This window comes from Gallus gallus, chromosome 1 (assembly GCF_016699485.2).
Source record: "Gallus gallus isolate bGalGal1 chromosome 1, bGalGal1.mat.broiler.GRCg7b, whole genome shotgun sequence".
NCBI lineage: Eukaryota > Metazoa > Chordata > Aves > Galliformes > Phasianidae > Gallus > Gallus gallus.
In genome coordinates, this window is record NC_052532.1 from 38,161,171 (window position 1) to 38,185,477 (window position 24,307).

Consider the following 24,307-nt stretch of genomic DNA (forward strand, 5'->3'; position numbering starts at 1 on the left):
ATGGATATCTGCTGTAGGATAAGCTACCTTACTTGCTTGCCTGCGTACAACAGCTCTTGCTACCACAAAGAGCTGTTATTTCAATGCACGCAACCAATATTCTTTCTGATTTCTGTTAACAATTTCTATCAACATCTCAGTAGACTACTTTCACTCAAGCTGAAAAATCTGAATTGGAAATTATATTCTCTCTGTACATTTTAAGAACAACAAACCTGGTGAAGCAGGTGAGAGTTCATTATATCCTCCAAAGGAAGCATTCCGGACAAGTTTTCGGCCATCAGCTCTTGCAGAAAACACAGATGAAATCCCAGCACATGAGGAAAACCTACGTCGCAGTGCACCCTCTTCCTTCATGAGTTAAGATGTTTGTATAAGGATTATGTTCTCTGTGAAAGCTGGTTAGCATTAGCTGGCTGGAACAAGAGTGTTGCAGTAACAGCCTTCTACCTCATATTCTGATGAGTAAGATACAAAAGGAAAAAAACAAACGAAGGGCATACGTGAAAAATGCAGCGAAGAGACAGAGGCTGCCAAATCAGCAGCAAGCCAAGCAATATTGTACTGTTCTCGTCATATCCATTAGAACATTTAAAGGTGAACAGCTGTGTTTCAGCTTTTCTTTTCCACAAAGACAGAACATCTTGGTTTTTTTTTTTTTTTTACATCTCAGCTTTGGTCCTATTTATCTCTGCTTTCTAAGAGCACTAAAACGACCATTATTTAGGTTTTAAAGGTTCATTAAATGAAATCTTCATGTTAGTCTTTCAAGTCTCAAACTTAAATTGCACTTAGGAGCTAATGAGGCTTCCCTATTTGATATTTCAGTACGCAATGGGAACCTAAAAAGGAAGCCAATGTTTGCTTTATGCAGCCATGCTGAACTCCCCTGTTCAGGCACTTACCTAGCTAGTTTTCACCAGCTGATTACTGAGGCTTCTACATCTTCCTCTCTTACTTTTATTTAAAAGGTGAGGTGATCGCATATTCTTCTCTAGGACTCCACCGCTTTAATTAATGCAGTCTGACTGACTCCTGGAAGAGCTGCACAAAATAAGCTCCACAAAAAGGCTCTTATTTTTATTTTCATTTTCATTTTGTGCAATGAATACAACACTTAAACTAATCGTCCTAAATTTTAATCACAAGAAATAATTCCAGTAAATTATGCTTCAAGACTAGGAATCAGATGATCCAACCTGTTCATTGCTGGTAGCAGAATAAAGGCAGGTAAGCTCTCCCTAACCTCCTTCATGCACTCCACATTTCATTGGCTGTTTCTTTGCCCTGTTCCATATGTGCTTCCACTAATTCCATTCTTCCATCACCTGGCCCTGATAGACTCACACCATATTTCTGACAAACTACATTTTGAAACCTGCTTTGTTAGCTGGAAAGGAGAAAAATAAAACACTAAAAATAGCCTTGAAATAAAGCCTCGTGTGCTGCCTTACTTGGTACAGGAGGCCTTCTCTTCTCAAAGAGTGAAACGCATACCCTAGATCAAATTAGTGGTAATGTGAATTTCACTAACTCTTAAATAATACTGTGTAATCCCGCTGTTTGTGTAAAGAAATGTAGTATTTGCAGATAAGCAATTTCAGTTTGCATTGGCTTAAGGATAATACAGTAGTCTGAAACATTCTTTAACTCCATGACAGGTTTAAACTGTGCAGAATGTTTGTGTATTTGCACCTATGAATACATATACTAAAATACATACAGAAATCACTGAAAATTAACTTCTCTGATTTTGAAGCATAGCAGCTTCCAGGATGCTATCAACTGCTAGAATTTCCTCATGCCTCTTACCAGAAAAATGTTCCAGTATATTTCAAGCAATTTAAGAAGAACAAAACATGACATGTAACCTTCGCTTATGTTGTATGAGAAGTGAAAAACCTATGGGCACAGCGAAGGGAGAAACCAGACATTATGTTCATTTTACTGAGAAGTGGCTAGATATCCAGGGGCTTGAGGGAACAACAAAATCTTGAAGGTTTATCCCTCATTTCCAGCCTCATTCTCTCAGGTCCCTTGGCACTGTTTCATGTTGCCAAGCTGTATCAGAGTCTAAAACCTTTCTCCTTACTCCTTTTCCTCCATTTAGAAGGCAAACTAGAATCTTTAGCTAGACTTCCAATCGTGATAATGTTATAGCTGCACCTCTCCTCTCTGAAGTTACCTCCCAGCCAAGGAAGCTGCTACTAAGCACCTCTTCCTTTAATCCAGCAGCAGCACAGGAGCAGCAGACTCTGAGCCTTCTGTCAAAAGATGACCATCTCACCACTACAAAGGAGAGGGGAAAAAGTAGTTCATCTTCCTCTCACCAAATCATCCTCATATCTCACTTCCACATGCAGTGGTAGAACAGTACATATCAGGCTTTGGCTGTAAAAATTCCACCTCTGGAACAGCTTGTGATTTCTTACGGCTTCTAATACTTGTACACGTATGATCAATTACTTTAAAGCAGAAGCAGATAACTGACACATAACAGAAAGGCTGTTAGACCAAAAGAAATCTGTAACTTTTAATAAAAAATGAGCGTTCTTCTCTATAGTGTGAGTGTAAATGAAAATTTATAATCACTCTTGGGAATCAGCCCGCAGTATTAAAAAGGTTTCTGTTCCCCACACACTCAGCACTGTACGTTTCCAGAAACCCTCTTCATTCTCTGCAACGAATTTTATTCCTGAAACAACCTGAAAGGATGTTTCAAGTAGCTTGGAAGCACTCTTGTCTGCACATTCTGTATACAACAATGGCAAGGCGAACTTCATAAGCCACCATGCATTAAACAAAATCCTTTTCCTCCCTGTTTCCAACCTAAAAATAAATTAATACAGAATGAGCCAATCTATTGATAAAAACAGAATTAGCATCATTCATTAAACTAACATCCCAGGAAGCCTTCTATTCCTTTATACATTCAGTGCATCGTGCCTTAATAAATGGTATACTTAGAAAATGCACTAACATACAAAGCTCGAAAGTTTACAGAGTTTCCAAATATTCTCAAATAGAACTACAGCCAAGTTGAATGGCAGACAGCAGATAGCTGTCAATGTCTATGTAGACAGGAAAATAGCCACACTCTGGTCTAAATGTACTCAGGTGCACGCCACAGTGCAAAAGTTAAGTATTTCATAATAGCAGACTTAAGGGGAGAAAACATCTTCTGTTTTCTGTTTCATGTAACGGTTACATCAGCAGAAAGAAGAGAAAGTCCATGACTGGAACACTTCATTGATCTATCTCAAGGGAAAAACAAACAAAACAAAAAATCCATCCCCAATCATAAACTATTGAACATCTTTTCAGAGAAGGAAAACTTACGCGCTGTTCACATTTTCTCAAGGACAGAATGTATTTCTCTTATCAGCTACTCTATCAGAGCTTCTTTACTAGTAAATGCTGTCTGAAAACTACATCGTAGTCCTGTGCTTAAAGCATTCTTTCAGGATACTGCCTTAAATCCTAGCGCAGCCACTCTAAAAAGCAAGTAGGCACTGCATGCAGCTCCAACAACGCATGAGCACTTTTGATAATGTGTGATTATAGTTTTAAAATATTTATCCAAACAATAAATATTCAATGTTGAAATAAAGCACAGACTTATAAAAAAAACTTCTTGGAGTTGTACAGGTAGGAATTGCCAACCATGAAAACTGAATTCTAAAAATCAAACCATATTCTAAACTATCCTACTGAGGAACTGTAAACAATTATTTTTACACAGATTTCAGTAACTTAAAATGATGAAGATTTTAAACAAATTGATACTGCTGTAATAATACAACTCTGAGTACACCTACTGATGCAAAGTAAAAAATACCTTCTCTCAGAGTTGTGCAAGCGAAGCCCAAAAATCTCCTTAAAAACCAAACTCTGTAAAAGCCAAAGGGAGGAGAAAGAGAAAGGAAAACTGACAGTGTAGCAGAGAAGCTGGAAGCTTTTTACACTCACTCTTCAAGTCTGACAATAACCTGCTCTGACATCTCAACAACGTGATGTTTCCAGCAGGCTTCTTCTCCTCCCAGTCCAGCAAATGAAAACATCCTAAGTAATTTCCTACATGTACTATATGCACATTCTGTACAGTATGCAGAAAATGGTAAAAGCAAACTGCTAAGCTACCATACCTACAAACAAGTTTCATCCAACACAATTTTTGCACGCTGATTTAAGCAAAAGTGTTTTTCTCCTATTAAAGAAGAAAAAAAATAGTAAAGATGTACTTGCCTTCAGATACCAATATTTGATTCACAAAAATGACCTGTGAACCATGAGGCTACACGTTGTGGCGGTAGTTTAAAGTGGCAAATTTCTGTCACCAAATCTTCTTTTGTTCTCTACTGTTTCCAGGTCAAATGCAGTCTAGCTGAGGAGTAAATTCCAGAGGCATGCCTAAGAATGGTTTATGAAATAGCACCAAGACTCCCAGCGCCTCGCTGGCAACTGCACTTGCCTCCACCTCGTCGCTTGCTAAGGCTCCTGCTCGGCTCCTCCCAGCCAAAGCAAATAGCCTTGCTCACTCACTGCTCAGGTTTCAGCACTTTTCATCTCAGCACTTACAAAATTCAAGGTCACAGTTCAGGTTCAAGTACACCGGCTTTGCTGAGATTTACATGGAGAAAAAGAACTCGTTTGAGAAGTTTCGTAGTAATCAGCCCTACTGTGCCCTTCAAACCCAGCACCATTCTTTCACAAAGCTATAACTCACAGAGAAAGGAGCATACATAATTTACCCAAGCCACAAATGCTGGGTGGAGCAGCATTTCAGAAATGGCAAGTTTTAATAAATAGACACTGACTTGCAGAGGAATGTGCCAGAGCGTGCATTACAGTAAGAAAGCAGGACATTAAGATAATACATTCAAAAGACTAATCACACACAGCTAAACATATTCACCCTCACAAGAAATTCAGTTTGGCAACACAAACGAAAAACAAACTACAAAGGGTCAAACCCCTTCCCTCTTTACGGTGAACAGAACCCTATTAACATTCTCTTTGATAAAAGTATCGGTGAAGCTACTCCAAGTAAGCAGCACAGTTTTGCAGAGGCTTCACCTACGTGATGCTATACACAAAGCTGAAAAATGACCACTCACATCACTGAGGCCAGTTACCTGTGCCTGCCTGCAGCAATACAGAGATATGAATCCAGAACTACCTGAAGAACCAGCAGTCCACGTGGTTTCTATACACTCCAGATTACAAAGCCCTTCTTCAGCATCAAAGGGCAAAGTAAGACAAAATACCTTCCAAGTGCACAGCAAGAGAAACCAAGACAAAGTACTAAGGGTTGCAAGATTTTAGACAGAAATAACCACGTGGCAATAGAAAACATTTCTAAGACGTTAGCTATACTTATACAAAAGAGAAGGTGCTTGACTTCAGAAGTACCATTTACTGTTAATATGGAATTGCTTAAACAAAGTAAAACAAAACAAAATAAAAGGAGTCTCACCAAACCTCTAGCAGTTCCCTTGTTAGTACTGAGTCGGTATTAAGTGAGGATGAACTAAGTTTAAAAACAAACAAAAGAACTCACATGACATGCTTGGTAATAAGTTGCTCATATTATCGTCAATTATTTAGTCATTCTTCGGTTTCTCTTTTCAAAGGATAGATACAGCTGAGTGAAACAGGAGACTGCATGAAGTTATTTGCATGATTAAGTCTGTCTGGATATACAGCAGAAAAGTCAAAGGAAACATTAGAAGAAAACCAGAAATCATTATCAACCATTAGATATAATCCAACTGCCCAGAAAACAATTTGACTTGCAACCAGGCAGATGGGGAAGATCTATCATCTGAAAGCATCATAGTCAAAAAGCAATAATAACATTTTTAAAATGCTAGCTGAAAGAAAAGTAGGAGCTGGCCTTTAATCAAAGATCAGAATTTACAGTCCTGGAATGATAGAGGTCAGAAGGGAACCTCTGGAGGTTATTCGGTCCAATCCCTGTATTCTGATAACACCCTATGCCTGGAGATACAGGCACAGCGGACTTTTCTCTCCAACTCCAGCACAGACCGCCTCTGCTGCTGCTTCAGCTCTGGGCACTCCCATAAACAGGCTCTCACCAACCTGCCCAAACATCCAAAACAGAGTGTCCGTCTCAGAAATAGCTGCTAGTGAATTAAAAAGACTCGACTCTGCTAACACAGGGCTGAACCCTTCCTTCCACTGAATCACAGTAACACACATGCTACATTTCAAGAGCCTCCTGCATGCTACCTGCCAGTGAGACACAACAGTCACCTCCACGGTATCCCAAGCCTGGAGTGCCATGTATTTCTTGCCATGTAATGAAGCTGTCAGCTGAGCCAACCTACCTGAAAACGAATGGTTTTAAAAGCTGCAAGTTGTATGGATTTACAGCGAACCACCTTTAATTTGTCAGCTGTTCAGGTAGACAGTAATTCGTGCAAGTCTTATGTTCTCTTGGTTAGCATAGCTGCAAAGGCATCTCATCCCTCCAGGAGTTAGCAAGTGTCCTTCAGCAACTAATGCTTGAAAACGTTTATTTTGCACTCACCATCTTCTCTCTCATTTAAGAATAGTGAAATTTGTATTTTCTCTCCAAATTTTTCTCCAAAGCTTCTTACAGATTAAAATCCTACCACGTCCTTTAGATATTTACTAGAGAGCAAACAGTATTTAGCACAAGCTCTACACAGCCAAAAATGCTCTTACTCTCCTGCAAAAGGAGCATCAACTTCTCCTTTCTATTCATCACGATCATCATTACTCGCAGCACAAACGTTCTGTTTCCACCATCAACCCATCTCCCTGCACCTAAGCTACTCTGTTTCTCAGTTACAGACAATACACATTCATCCTTGTGCAAAATGAATTAACAGCTACTACTACTCTACTAGAAATGAGGAGCAGATCCTGCTTCTTAGCTCAGCTCAAGCTCCTTCTGGACACCTTTGTCCAGGGCTTATCCTTACGTGACAAGCATTCACTTAGTCATACAGTACGTCAGTTTAACACATTAAAACAATCAAGCCCTTAAAACACAAAGAGCTATCTCTCTTTCTCCCCTCGCTCCTAATCAACAAACTGAAACAACTTCTTTGTAATACTACATGCTTCAGGAAATAATGTAGGAGGCAGCAGACTTCAATAAAGAGCAGGAAGCTGTTTATCTAGCACAAAGATTTACATTACTGTAAGATATCTCCTCCTTAATCTTCATCATGGTAACATACTTCTCCCAGATACTACTCACATTTTCACTCGTTGATGCCTTCTATAAGGATAGAAATACTGAGTATTGATGCAATTAAATTGAGCCAGAAAGGTTGTCAGCACAGGTCACTGTTCACCATGGGAAATGAAGAAATCAGAACTCCGAAATCTTAATGCATCATCTGCTGAGTTGACAGCCTTAAAGTATAAGTTAGAATACTGTCAACACAAGCACCACTGGTATCTGCTCTTGTTCAAGTCTGGATGATGCTCCCATTATTGCAACCTGCATGTTGTTCCAAGTTGTTCAACCTGCAAGAGTTCAAATTCACAAAAATCTAGAATGGTAAGATTTCCCAATAATGGATGCAGTGAATTTTGTATCCCTCTTGGCGGATTTTCACTTCCTCACACCCTTAAAAATTCAACTCAGAGACTATTTCCTCAGTAAATAAACACACATGAATGCTATCAGCATGATCAAAACCAAAAAGCATTTCTTTTCTCCATGTATGCTTTGTAACACACACTCAGTGGTACACAAAAAACAACAGCACAGCTCTCACTAAATAAAGCCATAGAAAAAAATGTCTGACATTTTCAAACACCTTATTACAGAATGCTTGATGTTGCTACCTTAATTAAATTTCTCTCTTCATCACAAGAACAGCTTATCAGTTAAGCATATATTTTACTTTCATAAGAAGTTTGAAATGTTTTAACTGCATACTTACAGGTTGGAAGGTGTCCCCTTCCTGAGGAGGCTTCTGATTTTTTCGTATTTTTTAAGAGATCGGTATTTCTATATTAATCCACTTTATCACACAGAAATAAAGGGGCACGCTGATGTAAGTCCGAGTTAACAGGATTTACAAGAATCCAATTTAGCAGGAGTAATTTGTGTAAGGACATAAACAGCTTACATCAGTGAGCGCATTCCTGAGTTACACTTTTTGAAAATGCGGTCCCGGATTTAGCATTTTTGATGCTCATTTTTAACTGTAGTAACATGGTTTTGTTGAAGTTTCCTTTCTATTGCACTGACATTTTGGTCAAAAAAAAAAAAAAAAGCAAAAACCCCCAGATTTCCATATACAGCACTGACAAGTCAGAGACGGGGCTCATGTGGCAGGTATTAGGAAAGGACGAGTAGAAACACAGACTTCAAAAGTCACAGTTAAGGACTGTATAAGGAAAAAAAGATCTGCTTTAAAAAGTTTTGTTGTACATATTACTACCAAATCCTTAGCTCTCTCTGATCACTTCCCACCTTGATTTAAGAAGCAAAGTAGCCTTACTGAGTGAGCCGCCAAATGGAGGCATCTAGAAATGGCTGCTTAAACATATACAGTAAAAAGTGGGGGGGTGGGAAGGCTGGAAATCAGTAAACGTCTTCAAGATCACCTCAACATGGAGCTGTTCAAGCCTCAACTTGCTCACAAGTAGCTCCCGAGTCATGATGCTGAGAATGTCTGTAATCAGAACATTTTCATCTGTGCGGCTGAGCTTAGAGCTCCACCAAAGAGTTGTATTGCTGGCTTTCCAGAATTAAACCATTTCTTGCATACTATGGAGGCAACAGGCTAATTTCTGTATTTGTTTTCATGTCACTTGAACCTCAGCACATGAGTGTCTCAGCCTTTGTACTGGATGGCATTTGGCTTTTGGGTACTGAGCAACTTAAAGCCACGACATTTGGAGGTTCAGTACTGCCAAAACAAAATATAATCACAGTCAATCAAGACTGGCTTACTCTGACACTCTAGATAATAAGATGGGCATGGCAGAAAGAAATTTAATCCACATTAATTAAAATTACAAGTCAACCTTAGGACTAAGGCTACATAGAGCTGACTTAACCTTTCAGCACTAAAACTCTGAAGTTTCTGTTTAAACTGATGAGATCATGCAGACATAACTCCCATGATTAGCTTAGCAAAACAGATCTGCACTGGTAAGGAATGAGGAAGGAAGAAGTACACTAAGAAACCAAGTGTAGGAAAATAGAAACTTTCTGAAATCAAGAACTACATTCATGTAAGTTAAAACCCATTATTTATACATGAGAGTACTTGAAATTATGAAATATACACCACTTACAACTTCACAGTGGTATGTTATATTGCTCACTCTTTGTTCCAAATAGGAGGCCAATGGCTAAAAATAATTGAACATTTAAATTTTTACCTCTGCTCCCTTATATTTAAGATTCAACTTCTCGTCTACTTTAATTATACTTGTAGTCGTTACCATTAGGATCTTAAGACATGACCAGAAGACGCAAATTAAGCTAGTTCCAGCAGATGTGCCAAGGACAGGCACCAGGTTACACTTCTCCCTGGATTGTTGGTCAAAGGATTTGACAGACATCGTGTTCGTCGACTGGTTCCTCTTTGCCCACGACCACCAGTATCTCCACTAGCTGCTTCAACTCACTCATTTTTAACCACAAGTTTTCTAAAAAACAGGATTTGCCATGAAAATTACTTTATTCAGGCAGTAGGAATTATAACTTAGGTAACGGGGGATAAACCGTCCAGCAGGAGAAGCCAAAATACTCATGTCACAGCTTTCCTTTACGTATATTCAACCAAACCGTTGCAGACTGTGTCATATGTTTTTCAGTGCTGATTCTCTTTTGTGCTGTGCCTAGGAAGCTTTTCAGACTGTTTATATTGCCCATCTCCTAAGGGTGCATTCAGGTACCAGTGACTATGGTCACTGGTATGTCACAGTACACAGAAGAACACACAATAAACAATAAATGTTACAAAGAAGTTACATATACATATGCTACAGAAAATATTTCAAGATGAAGCACAACGTAAGTCAGAAAACATCAAGCACTCTTCCAGTGAGATTACAGCAGCTTTTAAAAAATATATCAGAGCTAGCTATGCATAGCACTGAAAATACTACTGTAATTCTTAAAAAAGAATAAAAGACTACTAGATCCAACAAAGTAACAACTATATTTGATTTAAAAGTACTTCCCCTCTTATGTCAATGACACTGAATGGGAAAACAGCAAAATGATTCAAAGATGCCTCAGGATCTGGCTTTATTACTATGACTAACATCATTACTGGGACAAATCATATCACAGGAGTTTGGGAGGCTTGTACCAAGTCAACTCAGAAACACCAGTCATGTTGAGAAGTGGAGTAACCATAGCTGACTAGCACAGCTGACAAGATCAAAAAAGAGTACCAATTTATTAAAAAAAAAGACTGCATACACCACCACAAACATTTATAATTCTATTCTAGTCAGTAAGACAAACAGTTTCAAACTCAAATAAGTACAAGGAGAGCAACTGCAGCTTGTTTTTTATTTTTGCATTTAAACAACCTATCAGCACATCAGGTCTACTGATACGTTTTGCTGTGGATCCAATCAGTTCACACTGAGGGTTTGTTTTTAACAGGTTTAGCAAAGCAGAGAATGGGCTGAAGACTGGCAGGCAGTGCTGAGATTTTTACCTTTCAAATGGAGAAGGACCTTACAGAAGTAATTGTTAATGAACAAGGGCTCCAGGCTTAGGCAGTGTATCGCAACACTTCTGCATACCAGAGACATTAATGTGACCATCAATTACAAGGTTATACACAGATAATCATTTTCCATCATGCGGGCTGTTCTCTCACAAGTCACAGCATACTTCATTAAAGTACTGCACCATGTGGTAATTTTCTTCTGTTTCAGATTAACATGTAAGGACAAAAGAAATTACCTGCAATACTTTAATACACTTTCTTCCTTACTTCTTTATTGTGGAGGGCAGTGTTTTTGAACTAATATTTGAAGTAGGTAATGTCAGCATTTAAGTTCTTCAAAACCTCTGTAAAAAAAAAAAAGTTTGCCTTACCATGGCTGTGAGCAGTTGCTGGGCTGAGAGATGGCTGGAGTAACTCTTTGGTTGGAGTAAAATAAGCTTCTTTCCCCTGGCGCTGGCTCATTTTTCCTGGAGTTAAAAGCTGCGATTCATCGCTGTTTGTTACCACTGCTGAAATACAAAACGGATGCTCAATCCTGTGTGCTTGCGTATAGACTTATATCAACTTCAATGCTTTTTATGACACGGGGATTAAATGCTGTCTTGCGAAATACTTCTTTCTATAAAATGAAGATTTCAAACCAAAGATTTGCTTGGGAGGGCATGGCAGAAAGGATCCAGAAAGACTGGTCTAAGATATGAGTCAGAAGATGAAAACAAAGACTAGTAGATGTGTGAAAGCTGCAGGCTACTACTGAATCGAGAACACAGCACTCAGCTGTTTCTTAAGCTCTGAAATCAGGATTTCTTTGCCTCTTTTTTTACTTGGTTTAACTAGTCACAGGGGAGTTGACCCAGGAAACAGCTTGCTCAGTCAAGCTGTACTAGCATCTCAGAAAGCTAAGATGAATGAGTGTATACATAAACATCAAAGAAATGCATCTTATTAATAAAGATCATGTAGAGAATATATCAAGGGAAAGGTTTAAAGCAGAACAGTTCCTCTCCTTGAACTTTATCAGTTTGAAAAGGACTTGTTTGATCTCTTCTAGCTATTGGTAGCTAGGCAGTCATCCTGTTTATGATGTTCATACTTTATCCTTAAGCTGCACATACGAACTGTAAATTTTTTGATAGGGTAAGAATGGCTGACTCAGTAACATCTGGGCTTTGGAACTAGATGTATGGACAAAAAGAGATTAAAAGAAAAACAGAAGATGCTTACTAAGCAACATCCTGCCTAAAAGATTGTAACTTATAACGCTGTTCACTTTAGAGAGTTCCCCAGCTTTCCTCAAAATAGTTATAAAAGTCCAGTAGGATATCTAGTCAAAATAAATAAGTTCAATCTTCTAGATAGAACCTGCAGGTATACAGGCTGTCTTCTTAGCTTCATTACTACTATTATTACAGTAACTCAAATGTGCTTTTTGAGCAAAGCTGAAAAAAACCACAAGGCATTACGATGAATGTAAAGATGCTAAGATACCCACCTGTAATGTTTTCCAACAACAGATAAACCATCTAACACTCTACTCCAGATAAATTATACCATGACTGCTGCTCAAGAAAAGCGAGGAGATAGAAAAGGAAGCAAAAAGCTCACTTTCCTAGCTCAGGGTTCAAATGTGTCCCTTTTTAACCTTTTACAAAGGTTTTCACAAAGATTTGTTTGGTTGGTTTTTTAACTTTCACAATGCAATAATTTCTCAGATATTTGCCTGTAGTTTAGTAGGTAAGCAAGCACTCAAGTTCTAGAAAAGCATGAACTAAATTCCATGATATTAACTCAGCAACATCCATAGCAAGCTCCAAATTCCCCATTTAAACTCATGCTCCTCTGTAGGCATGCAAGAAAGGTTATGTATCACCCACTATATAACATCTTGTGCACATGCCTGCTGTTTTAGGCTGAATTTCTTAAATCAAGTGGGCTTTCCAGAAATTCAATCTGTAAAGTTGGCAAATGATTAACAGGAGATTTTTAATATTCCTTTCTTAACACAAAACATTATAAAAGTGCTAAACAAATGGAAATAAATCAGTTAAGACCATGCATGTCTATGTGCACTGGAGCAGCGAACAAGAAAAAGTTATCTCCCTACTTTCCAATGCCTCATCCTGATGCTCCAAGATATTTCCTTCAGGGCAAGGGGAAGACAAGGACAGGCAGAACAAAAGCCCAGGATCATTTAGGCTGGAAAAGAGCTTTGAGATCATCAAGTCCAACCACCCACCTAGCACTATCAGCCCACAGCTAAACCGTGTCCCAAGTAACATACCTGTTAACCTGCAGGATGAAAGAGTGAATAAGAATACTAAGAAGATTTCATCATTTTAATATAAAGGATCAACTAATGACCTAATTTTTTAAGATGCCAGTCCTGTGTGGAGCCAAGAGATGGACTCAATGATCCTTATGGGGTCCCTTCCAACTCAGGATATTCTATAATTCTATGCTTGGCAACCTATATAAATGAAAACCTTAAGCATCTTATGGCAGGAGCTCTGGAACCTTACACAGAAACAAAACTATTTCAAAGGAAAGGAAAAAGTATTTGGGAATGAGAGAGGAGAAGTTATGCATGTAATGAATCTCAGTTTTTAGTATGTCATCAAATCAAACACCTAACATTTGGAAGTAGATCTTTTATTTAAGAGGGAATATTTAATTATTACATATTAATAAATAGCTCAGCAATTTGAAGAGGCTCTTTTGCTGCTGTTTATAATTTCTGATGGATTGATTTTATGAAAGCTAAAAAAAATTTACGGCACATACTTAAATTATCCGTTTACTGACTGATGATCCTGTGGCTAATTTCTAACTCATCTGAAGTCAGAAATGATTTTACCCTGGAATTTCAGTAAGTTCACAAAATAAAGTAGGTTTATCTCTCAGAAAAAGAGCAACGGTCATTAACTCTGGTGTCTTGCTCACTTCTGAAATAAAAGTTTAACATGAATGAATAAATGATGTTCCTAGTCAAACGTGTTACTTCTCATTTGCCCAGGATACCAAACTGAAGCTTCTAGTTTTAAACTTGGGTGTCCACATGGACCTGCAGTAAAATCTTGGCAAACTAATGAACAGCGGTAAGTCTCAAGACCCACACTCAAATTCTGACTAATCTTCAAAGCACTCACACCTTCTAAAGAGTGAGGCCTTAGCTTCTTGATCTGGTCTGTATGGCATGGATATCCAAAATCTGATTTTTCTAATGATCCCGGGGAACACGTCACTGAATTCTTAGGTTTCATATGTCATCTTTGCAACTTGAGAAGTAGATATAGTAGATACACACTCAGCATGCGCATCAAGTAAGATACAATAGCATTGCCAACCATTTCTTCCACTCAATGGCCTTGAAGCGGTTACGTATTTTTTTAGACTTTAGGTTAGACTTCAGAGCACGCATCCAAGAGAGAGAAGATGTTAGTTCATCCTATCCTTTACCTGAATGGGTTTAAACTCATATAATCTACCTCCTTGAAGTTAAGCAGAATGCTATTTTAAAAAAGAAACATCAAGTAGTAAACATCAAAGCCTCTTTGTGAATCTTTGGAGGGCACATTTGAATACCAACAGAACTGTTTAAGATGATAATTTATACTTCTATTTCTCACTACTAGCAATCAAATTACTAATTATAGATTGTCAGTAAGATTTATGTATCAGAAGAAATACAAATTGAGGTCTTTACAGCCAATTTATTTCAACAGATTAAGTTATGAAGAAAACTAACTGAAGTGGTAGACTGCCAATTTTTCTGTTCCATAATGAGCATATCAAAGTGCCTACACACTTTCAAACAGTACAAGGACATGAGATGTAGGAAAAGGTTTATACAAATTCAGTTCTGCATTAGTCTTTACTGTCTAAGTAGCAACAGTAGGTCCACTTGCAGAAAATCAGGAAAATTATACGTTGGTAAATTAGAAGTATTACTTAGGCAGTTATTTTAGCAGTAAGCTTTTAAATACTGTTTTCAGGAATTTTCTAGCAGCTAGCATGGTTACTTCTTTCACTGAAAAAAAAACCCCATGAAAAATAAATTCAAAATGTGGAAAAAAGAGGCTTCAGGAACTCTATGCATGCAGATGAGTACACTCTAGTAAATGTCAGCTTTTCAGATCAAACATTTATATAGCACAGCCATCTCATTTTTTTTTTTCAAAGAATCACAGAGTAGTTAAGGTTGGAAGGGATCTCTGGAGCTCATCTGTTCTATCCCCTCGTTCAAGCAGGTACACTTAGAGCAAGTTGTCCATTTTTACATTAGATCGTGAGGTTTTTTGCAATCAAAGTCTGGGAGACTTTTTGTATCTCCTATCCACAGCTCAGAAGACACAGAAGCTGTGGATGCCATTAATTATATATCATAAATTGAGACAAGAAGCCAGCAGCAGCCTGTGCATTAATCTGCAAGACAGAGTTAAAAACCTCAAATAAGTTTATTTTGTACATCTATTATTACAGAAAGTAGCAACATGTATTAATTTGAAAAATGAATGGTCAGATGCTAAAAGAATTCTTTCCATTGCCAAAAGGTAAGTATCTCAATGACTAAATACCATTTTCATATTAAGAATGTGCCTCATCAGAATGTGTTCTTCATAAAGAGAAACCCTCTACCTGGTATGGGGTAAATGAACAGCCCACAAAAACTGATTAAAATCATAGGTTCTGCACAGATTTCTTACGAAGGAGAAAATCCACACCTGCACCTGTCCCTCCCTCACATGCACAAACTCTAAATCCCAGGCACAATTACTCTGCCAATCACATGATCATGCTGATGCACATGAAGCAGTGGCACTAGTCAATCTTTGACTGCATGCTCATGAACACACAGAAGTTCTCTCTATTGAAACAGCAGTCAATCTTTGACTATGACAGCATATGCACCAGTTGATTTCTGATGACTTATTGAAATAACTTAGTGAAATTAAACCATACAGCACCATAAACATAAAAGTGCAAAAATAAATTTGTTTCTGAACCACTATTTCCTTGTCTTTATTATCTACACTACAGTACCTTTTGAAGGATTTTTCTTTTTCCAAAACAGTAAATTTTCAACTGTATCTCAGCTTCTGGATTTGAAGACAGAAGAAAACCAAATATTTAGCCTACGGGCTCGCTTGCAAAGAAAGAGGCTACCTATTATGCACTTATGTCCAAAATACCATAGTAAAGGTGATTTCACTTACTTGATGGTCCATGAGAGTCTCTGTTATCACCATGATGCTGTGTACACATACAATTGAAGAACAGCAAACAAAAAGATCCAGGCCAGGAAGAAGCAAGTGCACAGAAGCAGCAGCAGCAGGAAAAAAGAAGGACAATGAAAACAGAGTTAGTTCATGGCTAAAATACAACATGCACCTCAATACCAAAGCCAAGACCACATGAGGCTTAGCGGCTCAGAAAAGTCGAAGCAACAAAACTGACAAATATACTAATAAAGAAGCCATTAGAAGGCATCACTGTGTATGGTTAGTGTACATGATGAGCAACTGACTAAGCTGCTAATTCTGAGTGGAATCTCTCCCTGCTCCTATGACTTGATATATAACGTACACTACGAAATTTCCAGCAGAAATGTTTTCAGAAGGCCAAAGCTCCAAAGAAAGTTGAAATAACACAAGATTTATTTCCAAAACTGGTCCACTTTCAGACGGGTGTTTCAGAAATAAAAAAGCTCTTAAATGATCATTAGTGTACAAACAAGTACAAAAGCACTAAAGCCATATCCTAATGGCTTTGGCAGGCAAACATCAACCTAGAAGCCAAATTTTGTATCAAAATATATCCAAAGAACTAACTTGCATTAAAAAAGTATCTACCTCCCATTGAGATACATGTAATGTGGCTACTGCAGGAGAACAATCACACACTAACAGTTTGGACACCTTTCTGAGATCAGAATTGGAATCTCTTAGAAGTCACTACTACCCAAAGCCACAATGGGTTTAAGATCCCACTGTGCTCAGCAGTGTACAGACAAGGTAAGTTCCACCCATGTCTCAAAAGGTTTACTACTTCTGAGACACACAAAAAATAAAAGAGGGGAAAGCCAGCACACAGATCAGCATGGAATGCCATTTCCTTTCTAACATCAAAATAAATCCAAGAAAGCTGTACCTACCATACCTCAGCAAAAACCTCCTGCTCCATTTCCAAGTAGGAGAGAAATCTTTACCCTGCTTTAATTCATTCAGTTCTGCCTCTCTGTTATCAGAACTAATTAACAGCAAATTTGAAAAAAGTAAAAATGTTCACAAGCAGGAGACTCTTAAAACACAGGCTTTTATCCCCCACAGCTGCTAAGGGGCATTAAATCACCACTGCAACATGCGGTGACAAGCAAGCCTAAAACACTGCAACAAGAATTGTGGAACTGCAGGACAAATCATTGCAAAGATGAGGGAACACTTCCTTCATAATGTTGCACTTGATGGAAATAGGTGTGATTGAACAAGAGGAGCTGAAATAAAGTGTGCTTGGTAAACAGCCTTCTTGCCCCTTGTCAGACACTTTAGGTCAGAGGGAAACACTCCTAAAGGAACCCATGAACTTACCAGCCAAGTTTAAGTACCAGCATATGAAACGTATACAAGAATTGAACAGTTTTCAAGGTACAGCTTTTTAGCAACGAGAAAACTTGTGTTTGGATTGTAACTGTGTTACCCTACGCTGTTTACAGTTTGAAGAGAATTACTGACAAGAGAGCGAGGAAAGAGCCCGCAGTAACAGATCCAGCAGCTGATGGAAGGACTTGAAGCGCCAATGCTCAGTGCTGGTCTGCTTTATTTCACGCTGCAAGTCGGAAAGCAAGAGAATAGAATGGGCAAAATAAATTATTAACAGGCACACAGATGAGAAGTTTCTGATGCTCGGACAGCGCGGTTGCTAACAGCGCATACTTACGCGTTGAAGGAACACAGAGAAAAAGCACAGCAGAGGGTTCAGTCTCACTGCCTGCTTCTCAAGCAGTTTGACCAAGATACAACATGACACCACAGAGCAGGGCAACCGGTCACCCGAGACGATGCAGGGACTTTTGCGTAAATATTTTAGCATTGCCTGGTTAATCCTATGCACTGGTACAAACAGCTCCCATGCCAGGGACTGAAACACAAGCCTGGCTAACTCTGTCCCTGATCTTCCCCAATAAACATTCTGTTTACACATCAAACCACGCTCCTTGCTGGTCAGCGGCCCCTTCATTAGAAAGAGGTGGTCCTGTGCATTTACCTAAGACCAGAGGAATATTCTGAACATGATGTGAGACGTTAAAATACGGAAATGAGATTATTTCAGTCAAGAAGACCTCTCTGTTTTCCAATAGCCGACTGCACCTCAACGATTTGCAATTCCTATCCCTGCAGATCAGTAATTCAAACCCCTCAGGAAACAAAAAATGATCATTTTACTGCCTCAGAGACTGCTTTGAAAAGAATGCCCCCTCAGGGCATTCCCGTTCCTCATCTCCCATCATTTTTATTTTAAATATGAAGAATTAAGAGAAATCAATATATACTTATATCCAGAGAGACAGTCCACTGTATTTTCACATTTACTTAATTGACGACAAGCTTCAGTTACAGAGTAAATCTTCTGACAAGAGAGGCTCTCAACATTAAATGATTTCGTTTCTGCTGAGGTGTATTCAATTAGAAATGTTTTTACCAAACCATACAAAGCTCAGCACTCCTCCCAGTAACATTTCAGCTATTCAAGACCAAGGAATGAAGGACAGCGACACAGAACACCTCATGCAACAGCGGCAATAATACTCTTCTCATACAAAAGCTGCTCTGTGCTTCAGAAAAGCATTATTTTTAGACATTCATTTCTCAGGGATAAAGCTTATAATAACTGCCACTAAGCCTAAAATTACATCTGCCAACTTGTCCTATAAAACAAAATCCTTTTCCTGTTGAAGATTAGGCAAAAGCAAAAGTGAATGTCATGCTAGCAGGTCTCAATCTCACACTATAAGAGATAAATGTTAAAAATATTTACTAGCATTACAATCTAAACCTACAACTAAATTCTTAATATGTTGAGTTTGAATACACATCTTAAAGCCGAATTAGAATTTTTAGCCTGCTGAAGAGAGATATTTTCAGGAAGCCATCTTTATTACATATAAATCACTAGTATTAGTCATGTTTCAATTAAGTTCAGGGCCACTAACCCAGCCTGCAGAGCTGATCAGTAAAAAGGACCAATAAACTATGATTTGAGGGGCAAAAAAAGGTACTTTGCCATCTGCTGATGCATTTAAATAAAGATTGAGTGTACAACTTTATACCAAATGCAAAATAAAATGCATGCCTTGGTAAAAAGTTGTTGATTTCAAAGTTGTTTAAAGTAGTAATTAAAAAACAAACTTTACAACAAATGTTCCCATGAAATATCTTGTTCTCTGTGCTAATTAAGCTTGTTTAAATTATTATTTTTCAGAAAAATAGGCAAAACCATTTCTCAACAAGTCAAACCAAAGTATTCACAGTATTTTGCACTACCGTAAGTGTCAAGACTATGAAAAATGTTTGCTGGTATTTAATACAGATGCAGTATAATCCAGATACAGTAACTACCTGGGATAAGCATTTCATCTACAGCTTTTCTCTGTAGACTAGACTCTAAAAAGAAGAGCTCACAGTATTGAGTTCTGTGATCTCCTCTGTTTTAACTTTACATGCAAGCAAAAAAGAAAATACACCAAACCAACTCAAAACAGATAAGAGAGCTGAAACTTTTAAAACCAGCTTTTCAAGCACCTTCTAGAAATGCTCCAAAGAACTTACATTGCAAATTTAAATTGTGTAGCAAAATGTTCACAGCTCAACTATGTCCTGAATCAGACAAATGGAACTTAAGATAGGTATCAACAGATTGAAGCTAAACGTCTGGACAAAATGAACGATCTCAAAAGGAGACTTATTAGAAAAATAAAATCATAAAAGTACATATTCCCAATTTCAGAGGTAGCCTATTAGCTTCCAGTACAACAAACAATTTTGCTTCAAAGCTCACACTTCCCATATAAATGCTCTCGAACAAAAATTTACCACTGATTTGAACTACATACTGATCAAACTCAGGCTTAGTGCTTATATGGAAGGTGTGATATAAGATGATCACTTTTTATCCCAGTTTGTGCTGGACCTGCCCAACCTCAGATTTCTATGTAGTAAAAGGGACACAGCCTCACTTCAAGACACCTTTTTAAAAAAACCATGCTTTTGTGAAGGCCTGTCACAAAAACAGAAGTTGCAAATTTCAATTACCTTCAACTTTACAGTGAACCTTTTTTTAGGTTAAGGAGGACAGCAATTGAACTGATGGTGCTTTTTTTAAATAGAATATCCTACTAGAGAGTTGACAGATGATACTCAGAGTGCACTGTACATGGGATGTACACATATTTGTCCTGTACAATTCAGGGAACTTTTTAACTACAGAAAAAAAAAGCCACAAATTCTTAAGTGCGCTGTAAAACAATCTCAAAATGATTGTCTCAGAAGTATTTTCTTACTGCCTTTATCTTATCAAATGAATATCTTCAGGTGGTAGTTGAACTATCACAAAAAAAAGTTTGTTGCTAATTAAGTGTTAAACTTCATATTCACCTCAATTTACAGAATCCATTTTGCCTTTTGGAGGCAGCGCTCTGTATCAGAAAGCAGCTTTGGAAGGAAAAAGTCATTTCCTACTTCGGTTATTAGAGTGCTTTCACATAACATAGCTTGTGGAAAAATGAATTTCTTCAATAATTCTGACAGCCTGATGATGACTAAGTGTCACAACACCCACTGTGCTCTTCCTGTTTTTAACTTGTGCTTGGAAAGAGAGCTGGGAGATTCACTACTTCAGAAAATTTATAATCCGCACAGATCACCAACTTTTATACCTGAAATGAACCTGGAAATACATCATTACCTCTCTTCCTTCCTTTTCTGCCCCTCATTCCATCAAGAAATACTGTATTTTTCTTTTTGTCCATAGCAAGTAACTAGTACAGTGTTAACAAGTGAGAATGACAGGAATATTTTTCTTTTGGGATTCAGATGCATGAAGTATAAATCCAAGAACCAGACGTTTCTTGACATAGAGCCCTCTTGCCATTAGAGTGTACCAAACTATGGTTGATAAGACATAACGTATCAAGTGCATTTACCAGAAAAGTATTGACTCCAAGCTGCTTAGCCCTTCTCCTTGGAAAAACATCTTTGTTTTCATTTGAATACATGAAGCCACATTTAAGTTACTCACTGAATTTCTGTCAAGTTCCCCATCAACCAGAACAGTCTCCATGCTGAAAGAGCGTGTTGCGTCTCTTCTCCAGCTACAGTTCTTCCATCCTGCCACTCAATGTCCTGGAGAGAAAACAACAACAACAACAAAGTAATGTGTCTGTAATCCATTAAAAATCTCTCATATTCTCTCATAAAAGAACAGTCTTCTACTATATGCACTCTGTATTATGGTTCCTTGCAAAATGCACACACTACCTATAAAACTCAGCCTTTCAGGAGTGAAGGGAGAAGTCAGCTTCTGAATAAATGGCCAAAACGAAACAAAAGCTATTCCACATACATTCACAAAGGCAAGCCTTTACGTGTAGGCACGCTTGCAACAAATGAGGAAGAGCTGAAAAACATAAGCAAATATATAAATAAATAAAAGCTAGATAGAGGGAAATCCTTCATTTTCCCCCTGCATTTTTCCTTCACTCCAGACGTCAGCAGCAGCACACCGCTCCTGCCCTGCAGACACAGCACACACACACATAAGCTGCTTGGAGATACAGAAGCTGTTCTGGAATAGTAGAGACAAAGAGCTTCTCAATTTAACTTCAGAAACAGACATGTTTTACTTTGTGGAACCACAACAGAGATATTAAATTATTCAAGCCAACCAGCCCCTCTGTGGCACGCCTGGGCATTCAGTTCATGGTCACTGCCCTGGAATCTGGCAAACAATGCCTCATTCTCTTGATACTTCCTATTTACTTCTCTGATAGAGAACAAAAGCTACAAAAAAACCTCAGTACTCACAGCACATTTGAAGTCAACAGTGAGACAAGAAAAGGGTTTGGAAACAGAGCTCAGTGGGAAGGCTTAACCGTGTGCTTATTGGGTTCAAAGAGGGAAGCAGATGAAGATGGGATGAGCGCAGAGATGCCCACCTCACCCACGGCTCTGCCCCTCTTTCCACGGCCTCAGAGAAGAGACCGAAGCAGGACCGAGGGCAGCAAGCCAGCCCATACGAAACAGAGGAAGGCAGCATCCCACAGGAGAACAACCAGCTGTCCCAGCAGCCTCAAAGCACAACTCACACTGCCTGCCCTCTTGCCAGAGCAAGCAGTCAGCAGAGTATTAGCCCAAGGACACTTTCTTCTTCCTTTCTAAGAAGGACTGGGCAGGAAGAAGCCGAGTCAGAAGCCAGATGCTGAACATTTGGGCAAGAAGAGGAGCATGAAGAAGCTGGAATTTTTTTTAAGCTACAGTATTAGCATATTGTGCTTGAGGTACACATGAAGCCATAGCTTCAGCTCAAGCAATAGCAGAAAGAGTAACTGAGCAGAGAGGAAGGTGGTCTCATAGCCTTCTGGGAGCTGGAGGCTGCAGGAGGACAGGGAGAGAGATGGGAAAAGAGGAGTGGGAGGACACACCAACCTGGCCGTGCAGTTCCATGCCTGCCTTCAGAAATGCAAACTTGTGGAAGAAAATCTCACTACAAAGAACAAGTGCTTGTTCAACTGTTCCTTTATTACCATAGTTTTTGTTCTTGTATTACATAAAGCACATTGGAATTAAAACTCCCTTAGGCAGAACAAATAGAATTAACACACCATAGCAAACTGAAATACTAAATTACCATAAGATACGCCGCTGAAACACAAAAGTGATAACTTTTTTAAACAAAGTCATAGTCTGTCATTGTGCTTAAGAAATTGCAAAGGTTACTGTTCTCTTTGCCTCAGTTCAAGAACCAGGAGAGACCTTAATCATGTACCTCAACAAGTACTGAGATGACATGTAACTGGGAAGTACATGCCTGGATGTCTTCATTTAAATTAGAAACACTATCCATTGAAAGGGAGGTTATTATAAGGGATTAATTGACATGACTGAGGTGAAAGATAACATTACCACGGGCAGAACTCATCCCCACAGCTTTACTTCCAGGAGCAGCAGGCACTGTGGTGCTGCCTCCCCAGGGGCAGACGGGGTGCAGACCACCGAGGCACAACAGCTTCACGCTCCTGCAGGCTGCTCCTTTTCATCTCTTCACCCCACACCCATTTGGGGCTCTATTATTAGCAGGCTATTGAGCAGCAGCAGGATGGCTGCACACACCTTCAATTTACGGAAACACTAAGCACTCTGAAACAGGATGAAAAAGGAGTGACACTGCAAACAGATGTACACACTGATACCTAAAGCAGTTAGTCAGCTGCCGGAGTTGCACGAAGTCGCTGCCATGCTCAGTTATCCAAATAAACAGATCTTTCCTGACACAGGAACATTCACCCTAAAGCTGTTTTAAACAGATCTCTATTTTTACCAGATATCTTTGACTTCTGATTTTTATTGGTAACACTCCTGGTGCATTCTGTTCTGTCTGTCCACAAAACAGCAGCCACTTCTTCATCTTCCCTGCTTTCAGTCCCAAAGGTGGTACCCACGACACCTACCCTAATATCCACTTCTTGGCATTTGCTGCCTTTTGTGGTGGCCAGGCAGCAGACAGTCCAGCACAGCCCAGTGCACCACAGAGGAGTTACAGGGGAGGGAAGGCTTTGCCTGCCCACGTTGGAACAGTGGCAAGAACAGAGCAGGTGCAGAACTGATAGAGGACTGAACTCCCCTGCGTTGTTTCACAGATCAGCAGATAGTGGGCTACACTTGGAAGTGTACAACACTGGATCTGAATGTGCCAAAATAAATACCAAAGCAGGAAAAGGGATCTCTAACAAAAGCGTATTGGAACAAAAAGAAAATAAGTCTCAGCTTCGAGAAGAAATTTATTCTGAAAAATACAGATTTTAGGACAGGGGAGATGTATTTTTCAGCTGCAGCCAGGTCACTGTGCGGGTGCTTCCAAGAGTGAGTGCAGTCTTTTCTACTTCAAACAACCCAAACATTAGGCTTGAAAATAGGACCCCAGTTTTAAATCACCACCTTCTTAGCTTTTGGGAGGCCTTTATGATGTGCTTTTGCTGTTCTCACCACGTACACCAACAGCAGCAATCTGTTTGTCTGTCTGGTTGGTCAGCTTGGGTTTTTTAACTTACAGACATTCCCATTCCATAATCACACCTCTTAAGAGATTAATCGTTCAGAAGAGCTCACAAACCGAAATTGTTTCAAGATAAATATATGATGATAGCCCAGCTAATCCTGTTTCTTTTATAAACAACAGATACAAACAGGCACTTAGAAAGGTATTGCTCATTTTAAAGCAGCTGTAACAGTTAGACAAATCATGCTATAAAATAAGCTATTTCTCTCCAACTGTGAAAATAATCTAGGGTGATTAGCTCAGAAGCACACATTTCAAGCATAAGGGAGATC

General features: G+C 38.9%; 1 protein-coding gene across 17 annotated transcripts in view; it reads right to left on the minus strand.

Annotated features, from left to right (window-relative positions):
* OSBPL8 (oxysterol binding protein like 8) overlaps positions 1-24,307 on the minus strand; it is an 82,438-nt gene that overhangs the window by 32,723 nt on the left and 25,408 nt on the right. For 4 of the 17 annotated variants that reach the window (XM_015283163.4, XM_040651212.2, XM_046912643.1 and 1 more), the window contains 3 exons: positions 21,000-21,103; positions 15,923-15,959; positions 11,081-11,218 (listed from right to left, as the gene is read on the minus strand). In XM_015283163.4, coding sequence (XP_015138649.1) covers positions 11,081-11,218; positions 15,923-15,959; positions 21,000-21,041 — 217 coding nt within the window. In that variant the 5' untranslated portion in view covers positions 21,042-21,103. Of the gene's footprint in view, positions 1-215; positions 459-905; positions 1,045-11,080; positions 11,219-15,749; positions 15,806-15,922; positions 15,960-20,999; positions 21,104-21,238; positions 22,077-24,307 lie in introns of those variants that run through there. The other 13 variants (XM_040651240.2, XM_046912656.1, XM_046912657.1 and 10 more) reach the window with 10 other exon arrangements.